Source organism: Coenobita brevimanus, chromosome 97 (genome assembly GCF_032717465.1).
Source record: "Coenobita brevimanus isolate Jiangsu-jjx chromosome 97, ASM3271746v2, whole genome shotgun sequence".
Classification (NCBI taxonomy): domain Eukaryota; kingdom Metazoa; phylum Arthropoda; class Malacostraca; order Decapoda; family Coenobitidae; genus Coenobita; species Coenobita brevimanus.
The window spans coordinates 10,078,760-10,088,846 of NC_137050.1; the positions used below are offsets into that span (position 1 = coordinate 10,078,760).

General features: G+C 40.4%; 1 protein-coding gene across 3 annotated transcripts in view; it reads left to right on the top strand.

The window, feature by feature from the left end:
• The window catches only part of LOC145413852 (carbohydrate sulfotransferase 4-like), a 610,328-nt gene that overhangs the window by 121,098 nt on the left and 479,143 nt on the right, over nucleotides 1-10,087 (top strand). For 2 of the 3 annotated variants that reach the window (XM_080283520.1, XM_080283518.1), the window contains exon 9: nucleotides 2,204-3,156. In XM_080283520.1, the coding sequence (XP_080139646.1) occupies nucleotides 2,204-2,522 (319 nt within the window). In that variant the 3' untranslated portion in view covers nucleotides 2,523-3,156. Of the gene's footprint in view, nucleotides 1-2,203; nucleotides 3,157-10,087 lie in introns of those variants that run through there. The other variant, XR_013899769.1, reaches the window with a different exon arrangement.

The following is a 10,087-nucleotide window of genomic DNA, read 5'->3' on the forward strand; positions in this document are numbered from 1 at the left end:
GGTCCACAGGTCAAACTCTGACCTTTATATGAATAATAAAAAGGGATTTAACCCCCAAACTAGGTAACTATGGCCATAGAGCCTCACTGGGTTACAGGAGCGCTCTACTACTCCCGGCACGGCAGCCCCAGGCGAGGCTCAAACTCACAATCCCCCAATCACGAGCACGACGCTCTACCTCTGAGCCACCGTGCCCCCCAAACTCTGACCTTTGCCAGTGACCTTGGCCTATGCCTGTCCTCAAAATTGCACTATTTTACTCTTGCATTTCTCTCAACCATTCCAGCATGTTTGGTCTAAACTGGAAAAAATGGGTTTCTGATCTTGCTTGGTCATGTAATGAGGTTTGTAAAAGCCCATGTTTCCCAGAGGCAAAGCAGGGATCCTTTGTTTGGCTCAGTGGTAACACACATATGTGGAGCACAAGGGCCTGAGATAAAATCTCAGTCATACGAGTTATTTATTTGTTAATAACAGGTACTTATGGACCCTAACCCAGCCTAACTTTGACAAACACTTAAATAACTCCCTACCGGACATGCACAGCACCTATTTAAGACCCTATTCACACAAATAAGGGACAGGAAGCATGAAATAAATGAAAAGGAACCAGAGAATGAGGAATTAGAAGTATGGGAAATATTCAACAGTGTACAGGGTGCTTACAACAGGTCCGTGGCCATCACAAAGATTAACCCGCCTCCTCTAGGGCTCTGACAGTGGTGAAAAGGCTCTTGAAGCATGTACAGTAATCCAATGTTGTGCTGCACTTAATCCTTTGCACTGTGAATTATAATTGTTTAACACAGCACTTTCTGTTCTTACTTGAACCATGCCAGTTTGCACTCTGCACTTAATCCTTTGCACTCTGAATTATGATTTCTTAACACTGCACAACACTGTAAATTCCCATGTGGTCTGGTGGTGAGGTATTGCAGTTTATTCACAAAAATGAGCACGTGGGGTTGCCACTGCGATGAGCGTCTAGTCACGATGGTAGTTGGGTGGGAACTGGGGAGGGGAGGATGCAGGGGGGCACTCTACTATGCGCGAAAACACAGCAGTTTGGCACCACGCGCCAAGTTCAAAGTACGATTGAAAACGTTTCTTTTTTGGGTTCCGAAGGCCTGAGCCCAAAATGTCCAGAACTTGGGGTGTCCGGGTCTCACAGGGATTATGGCGCCGTGCGCCAAGTTCAAAGTACAGTTGAATTTTTTTTTTTTTTTTTTTTTTTTTGGGGGGGGGGGGGGGGGGTCAGGAGGCCTGAGCCCAAAATGTCTGGTACTTGGGGTGTCCGGGTCTCACAGGGATTACTGTATCTCTCATGGTGCTTGTGGATGGTGGTACGTAAAAGATGCAATTGTGTGAAAAGTGAAATAAAAGATGTAAACAATTATGAGTATCCCATATACTGGGAAGGTTGTATTGCTTAATCAAGGCTGGAGGATACCGCCACAGCAGACATAGTGGGGGGGTGGGGGAGTCAGGAGGCCTGAGCCCAAAATGTCTGGTACTTGGGGTGTCCGGGTCTCACAGGGATTACTGTATCTCTCATGGTGCTTGTGGATGGTGGTACGTAAAAGATGCAATTGTGTGAAAAGTGAAATAAAAGATGTAAACAATTATGAGTATCCCATATACTGGGAAGGTTGTATTGCTTAATCAAGGCTGGAGGATACCGCCACAGCGGACATAGTTCTTGAGTGTGTGTGTGTATGAGCTTTGCTACCTGGACTTGAGTTATGATTAGTGCACGGGCAGTACAAAAGCTAGGTCAGTTAAGTCAGAAAAGAAAGTTTATGCCTTGTGTGAAACACAGATCCATGTTTGTGAAGCATGGACAGATAATGATGAAGATGTCAGCAGATCTGAGCATACAGAATGAAAATAGTGAGCTGGATGTGTAATGTCACAATGAAGGACAGAAGTATGTAGAATGAAAAGGACACATGGGTATTGTGGTAGTGAGAGGATGGACACAGGGAGACTGAGATGATCTGAAAATGTGGAAAGAACATAGGTAAATGGGTGGAGTTAAATAACATGAACATGGAACGGGTAAGCCAGCCACTTCAATTGCTCATTCCCAGAGGTCTCTAGTTGACATTATGTTGAAGAACTGCCTGCATTGTATAGCATGGAGCATGGCATAAATAAAAGAATGTGGAAATAGATAAGTAACCTCCATTATCATCTTTTTCAGGGTGGTACGGTATGAGGACCTCTCCTTCCATGCCTACAACATGACAAAGGAACTGTTTAATTTCTTCCGCCTCAGCTACCACCCAAAAGTTCAGCAGTTCCTTGACACTCACACCAAAAGAACAATTGGTGGGGTGTCAAGTACATATCGTGATTCCAAGACTGCACCCATACACTGGCGGCAAGACCTACCCTGGAAAGAAGTGGAGCGAATACAGAAGGTGTGCAGAAAAGCTTTAAGACTATGGGGTTATGAAATAGCTAAGGATGAGAACCACCTGCGGACATTTATGCCAGTGGGAAAATTCAGATATATTTAACCCACTGAACCCATGGATGTCTTTTAATATTCAGTCTTGCTATCTGACAGTTTTATACAACTCAGGATAGACTTTTTGAAATCTTTGCATTACATAAAGTAGTAACAAACCCTTCCAGTTCAAGAGGCCTTTCCAGAGCTGAATAAAATTGCCTGGTAGTAGCAAAAATAAACTAAAAAGGACATCATCTGTATTCAAGGGGGTAAATGTGTGTGCTGTATAGTGATCAGTGTATAGTGCAGTTTCATGAATCCATATAATGAAAGGAACTGAATGATGAATCAGTGTTTAGTGCAAACTTCATGAATCCATAACCAAAAGACACAGAATGGTGAATCAGTGTATAATGCAAACTTTCAGAATCCATAACTGATGTGATATTTGTGATTTTGGTAATGATTTATTTTTTTAAGTGAGGGTTTCCCATTTCATACTCATTACTTACTCATCTCTGCATAATTTGTTGGTCTTGATCATCGTATCACTCACGTCGTTCTTTCTTGTTACAATCATTGCTTTACTACTGGCAAAATTAACTATCATTTTAGTAAACTTGTATTTTAATACAGTAATGGAAAGGTTGGTTGTACATATAACCATTGAGTGAATAATCTGTGAATATGCTGTACAGTACTCATAGCTTTTGGTACTGAATGGTCATTGTGATAAATTACTGCTGTGAGAATCAAATAAACCTAAGAAATGATAATGCACTATATTTTCCATCCTTCACTTATAATGGTGTGCGGTAGAATGTGCGCCTACCAGTTCTCCTATCCTGGGTTCAAATCCATGTGGGGGCATATATTTAGGAGGGTACAGAAGTGTGTCCTTTCATGAAATTTCACCTAACTATGACTAAGGGGTGATAGTGAAATACTGACTTAGGTGTCCATCCACCCTTTGTGGAATGGATCATAAAATAAGTACGTAGGCTAACACTTATGGAGTTAACTGTGGTAATTTGGATGATGCAGTGGCCTTGTATGCCAGCAAACTGAATGAAAAATGCTCCACAGGCTCAAAGGCCCAAGGAAATAAGCACCATACCTACGCACCTTATGGAGTCTGTCCTTAGACAACCTGTTGAGGTTCCCTTTATGGTTTATACTCTCCCTCTCTCACAAACACAGCCACTACAATGTAATTTCCACATGCAGCTTCTCATCCTACGCTCCAAAAGTCTCCCATTCCTCTACCAATCTATGAAACACTGGATGGGGTAAGGTTACTTCTCCAGTGACAGAAATTGGTGTTCCTCAGCCCTAAGAATCAACTGCTCTTCAAAACCCGTAAAACATGGCTAGAATTTGTATGCTGGAGCTGCCAGCCAATGTCAGGCATATGCAAGCTGACTGTTACCAATACATATCCACATTTTATTTTGCCACTGAGCTACAGGAATACACTCTGCAAAAGGATAAAAATCTTTGCCAAGTTAAGGTAGACATACTATTGTTTCATTTTCTGGTCCACTTTTTTATATTTATCTTCCATTTTTCACCTTTAATGATATTAAAGCATATCAATGTACTGGATACCTAGTGGTTTGATTCTTGAGGAGCTGGTGAAAGTGATGATTTTCTTTACCCTGCACTATGAATCTCATTTTTTTTTCAATATACACCAAGCCTGGCCCTAAACCTTACAAGGATTAATAGAGGTCTCGCTGTCATTTTTACCATATTATACTGTATATTACTTGAAATCACTTTCCCCTTACCACAGCAGTCTCCCTCTCCTAATATTGTTCATTATCTAATACATTCAGACCTTCTTGATATCCTTTCTACATGCATTCTTTAGTAATGACTATCATATCTCTATTCACCACTTCATTGTAAGTCAGTCTTGCACCTCTCAACTTCATCCCAAATCTCTGGTACAATACAGATGTACTGATTGTATTCTGTTCCATATATCATCAATTCTACTTACATGTATGGGGGGGCGCGGTAGCACAGTGGTAGCGCGCTGGACTCGTAGTCGGGGGATTGCGAGTTCGAGCCTCGCCCTTGCTGCCGTGCTGGGAGTGGTAGCTCGCTCCTGTAACCCTAGCGGGGCTATATAGTCCAATACAGGGCTTAGCTCGAGGGAACTCCATTTCTCCCATTTACCTACATGTATACTCAATTGTACAGTGCCTAACATCCTACGAGCAGCCTAACTTGTGACATAGAGTACAGTACAGTACAGTCAAGTCGCCTAAGGCACGGTTAATTGGTTCTGGACCAAGTCCACAACACAGAAAACCGTGCCATACAAATAACTAAACCTATGGAAAAAATGGAATTTGGTTCTGGACATCTGCCTAAAGTCCCCCTTTTCACCCCACTTTTCCCCATTTTCCCCCACTTTACACAGGCACACAATCAAGCAATCAGTCAATGCATGTATTACACACAAATTAAACACTAAACAAAAAAAACTAAAGGGCTTTAAGGGCATAAAATACTGAATGTACCTAACACCAACAACAGTCCTAAAGTGGAAGAGGTAGTTTTTTTTTTTTTTTTTTAATGTGAGGAAGAAGGAACCAAAGGCAAGGAGCCCACAAAACTGTTCCGTCCAAGAGAAAAACAAAATACAAGAGAGAGCCAAATTCAAGATTCATTCATTTTGAAATGCCTGGACACACTGCGTTTGAAAGACTGGAGATCATAGGAAGCAGGAAATACAGACAGAGGGAGACAGTTCCAGAGTTGACCTGTTGCATAAATGAAGGACTGGGAGTAACAGTTAACTCTTGCATTAGAGAGTTGGACAGAAAAAGGGTGAGAGTTTGCTGCTAGACGGGTGCTATGCGCCCGGCGTAGAGGTGGAGGAATGCATGCAGACAGTTCAGAGGAACAATGACCATTGACGTAGCGATAGAAAAGAGATAAAGATGCAACAGTGCGGTGATGAGACAGAGGTTGAAGGGAGTCAGTAAGAGGAGGAGAGTTAATGAGACGAAAAAAGGTTGGGGGTTCCAAGGCAAGAGACGCATTTCAAATTTTGCCGAGCCCCCGCGCCACAGGTATTTTATGCGCGTGGTTCGTTTTTTTTGGTTCTGGCACCTTGCCATGTCATAGATAACCGCGGCATAGAAGTCTGCGCCATAGGCGACTTGACTGTACTCAATAAGTTTATGAGATTATTGCAGGTGTTTTGTGGTCAAAGACCCCTGCACTAGAGCCAGGCATATTGTTAGCCTTGTTACTCACAGCTATACTGTACTTTGATTAAAATTCTCTGTTACTGACAGTAACTTATAAATCAACTTCATTCTTTACTCTTATCAGTGGGGTATTGGACATTTGGTTCTTATACTTAATATTTTTGTCACCAGTGTGCACTACAGTCATGCCTCAGTACGCGATGCAGTTATACCAAGTGACAACTCATTGCATAAAGAAGTATTGTATACCGAAGTAGATATAACACAGGCTCAATGGGAATACAATGGAGGTCAAGGGCGACTTAACCTAAAATCTCAAAAACTACTTTCAGTGACACCATGCTATCCATCAAAGGGTAGCATCCTTGACTAAAATTATTTTCAAGTCACAAGTTTCAGTACTGCACAAACAAAAAGTTATCGCTTCCCTTAATACTGCATACTGCACTATTCACTGTGCACTTGTACTGTTGTGTGGCGATGGCAATGGTGTTTAAATAATCTTGTATGCATACCATGAGATGAATGGGTGACAATCACAGTGAATGTAAACACTGGGCAGCGATCTTGACTCAAACATCTGATGGCATGGGAGGCAATATGTATGCAGAGGACTGTCGTATGCAATCATCACAATTATTCATATAAATGAATTTTGCCATCACCATTATCCCAAAACAGAGTAATACTTTTAGTTCAGTGTTATATCGATTTGCTGCACACCAAACTGACACATACTAAGGCATGACAGTAATTTATATTTACAGTGGAATCTCAAATTGCGACAGTTTAGAATTAGCTAAATCAAATTTCGATGCATTTTGGAGTGGTCTGTCTACCTTACTTTTCAATGCAAATTCGCGTATTTCGATGCTCTCAGGGCCAAACTCCAACCAAAACAAGCAAAGATAACATTTTTGATGCGAACGAAAATGCTAGAAGTGAAGGAAAATTATAAGAAAAAGTATGAACCTAACCTAATATCGTATGTAACATACGCTCTCAGGGCCAGACTCCAACCAAAACAAGCAAAGATAATATTTTTGATGCAAACCAAAATGCTAGAAGTGAAGGAAAATTTTAAGAAAAAGTATGAGTCTAACCTAGTAACGTACGTGACGTGTCGAGAAGAGAATGAAAATCAACATCATTTATTCATACAGTACAGTATATGAAGCATATGATGATATGGTTCCGAGTCAATTCACCATCAAGTCAATTCGCCCGTCAGATAATTCCCTGTCAAAACATGGACGATTTCCCGTCAGGACAATTCGCCCCTTGGACGATTACCCGTCATTCTATAAATATACTTATTATTACTTAATCAATACTTTAATAACTCGAAGATATAACAAGAGAAATTAAAGGAAGATAATCAAAAATAGAAATACTAAAACAAAATGAACTACAGGTGGTAGCAAATACTGTACAGGAGGCAGAATACTGAAACGAAGAGAAGTACAGTAATTATGAATATAAGGAGTAACACAGAAATGAACAATAGAGACTGAGAAAAAAATAGTCATGTTGCTTAAAGACAAGAGCTCCCGGATGGGAGTACACACCAACAACAACAGGCCACGTGCAAGGCAATGCTCTGTTGTCGGCAGCCATCTTGCGACTGTCCTGCCAGCAGCCAGCCCTCTACCGCCAAGTGCTGCACTTTCAGCCTGTAACTTCCATATGTGGACATGCATTTCACTGCAATTTAATTGTACGTATTTGTATTTTTGTCGCAACTTACCTGTTTCAAGATGGCAAGCGAGTGGTTCTCTGGGTTCCAGTGGTAATGTACGAGAGCAGCCCGGCACCTCTAAATCTTCGCAGCCAAAGGAGAAATGGCAATACAGGAAAGGGCAGAAATACACCAAGTATAGACTTGCTGACAGTATGGCAATACAATGCAGAACTACAGTTACTTAACCACAATTATAGTTCATAAAGTTTACAGGAGGTGTGGGCAAAAAATCATGATTTTAGGGAGTTAGGTTCGGAGGCCCTGGACCCAAACTAATTTTTCCCATGAGAAGTTCAGTTTAAATTTCTATTATTTGAATTTTGCGGTGATTTTTAGGTACATATGTCCATCGAAATTTGAAATTCCACTGTATCTATATTTCATCTCGAACTTCTCACTCCATTTTACTAGCTTATCCAGGTTGTTATATGATACATTCACAGTCCACTTCAGTAATTACTCTACCTCCAATTTTTGTTGTTGTCTGCAAAACTTATGAGTCCATTGTTAAGATCATTCACAGTTTAAACCCTGGACTCATGACTCCACCTCACAGGCACAATTTTCCACACTGAAGCACTTCCCATTATCCATCAGCTTGAGTCAACTGGAAAATTATGTGCTACTGGGAAAAAACAGAGGTGCTAACCACTGTCATGCATTCCATATAATATGCACCCAACCAGTATGATCCTTTGTCAGTTCCCTAGTCTCATCACCTCCAAACCTTGCTTTCTCATACTCATTTACCATATCTATCCATCTCCTTGGCCCAGAAGACTCCTTCCACTTTCAAATTTTCTCACTTATCTGTATACACTTTTCATCATCTCATTTTGATCCATTCTTTCCATATATCATCATCATCTAAGCACACTCTCTTCTACTCTGCTGTCTGGATTTCCTTCCCACATCTTTCACAAATCACATTCTTACTTATCCCCTTGCCACACTCCACACACATTTCTCAAAACCCCATCTCCACAGTTTTATCTCTTGACCTTCGGTTTCATGCCACACCAAAGTCTCACACCTTTCATGCAATCCTCTCATAGCCACTCCACTCCAACATCTGTTTTTTATCACGACCTTCAAGACAACAGCAACCTTTCTTTCCTTTGTTACTCAATTCTCCACTTCCTCTGCACATTTACATCTCTTTTCTGTCATTCCACCCAGGTACTTAAATTCCCTCAAGTCTCTCTCCAATCATCATCACATCACATCAGGAATCATATTCTCTCTCTACAACCATCACTTTGCTATTTTATCTACTTTTACATTTATAGCCTGAGATATCTAAAACACTCTGCACCAACCTACAATGCTTTCATTCACTATTAGGAAATTGTACAGCATCATCTACATACAAATTAATATACACCAATCTTCACCATTCATTACTATCCACATACCTTTCTCCATTCCTTGATTTTTACCTCTCTCATAACCACATACCAGTGTATATATATATATTTAACTGCCATGAGGACAACACACATCCTTATATTACTCTAACACAGACATTAAACTACTCATTTAGATGGCCACCTACATTAAACAGGCTTCAGTACCATCATAAAAACACTTCAAGGGGGTCTGAATATCAAAGTGCAAACACAGGTAGGCTGGGGTATTTACTCACTGTATACAGTACTAGCTTCAGGACACTATATTGAAAGACATACCAAATGGCTTCCTAAACCATAAGAAACCACTGAATATGTTGGGTGGTAAGCATACAGCCAAGAAATGGATACTTGGTGGTTTAGTGGGTTAATGCACTCTAACTGGATCTGGCCCATAAGAGTTTAAATCTTAAGACCGGTTGGGAGTTACTGCTCACATAATGCCACTCATCTTTCATGTCTGGACTAAGCAGCCTAGCCCTGGACCTCTGTGCTCCTGATGGGGCAGCAGAGAAACAGAAACAAAGACTGACAAATAAAGATATCACACTTTTTACAATACCTTTCCTCCCTTTGGAATTGTAATAATATACAATTATACAAATCTTCACCATCATCATCATCATCATCATCATCTGGACCTAAATCCCACCAAAGGGCAGGAAGAGGGGTAGCAGCGTCCAGATAGCCAAAGTTGTCCAATTCAATGGGCCAAGCTTCCATTCAATCATCATAACTAAAGAAGTACCAGTAATAATTCTAATGTTAAATTTAACTGTACAAAAGCTACTGCTATTAATATGGAAAAAGATATAAAAATAAAAAAAATCATTTTCCATGATCTACAAACATATACCATAAACATAACTACAGTTTTAGATCATGCACAGTACTGTACAATAAAATTTCATTTAACCACAACAACTGGGAAAGGGAGCTGTATTTATACTGCTCTGTACTAATACAAATAAAGATAACCAAATGATTTTTCCCTACATGGGGATTAGGATTAACATTCAGTATACCATACTGTTGCACTGATATACTACAGCTTCACTCCTTCAGTAAAATGACAGCTTTCTCTGGTTATTATTACATGATCTTTACTCAACCTAGAAAGTACCTCTTAGAGCAAAGGGGCTACTCTATCCCCAAAATCTACTTAATGTTGACAGCTTTTCAATTTCTACTCTGGATAATGCCAGACAATTCTATTCAGCTGAGAAAGGACCAGTGAATATAAACAAGAAAAATT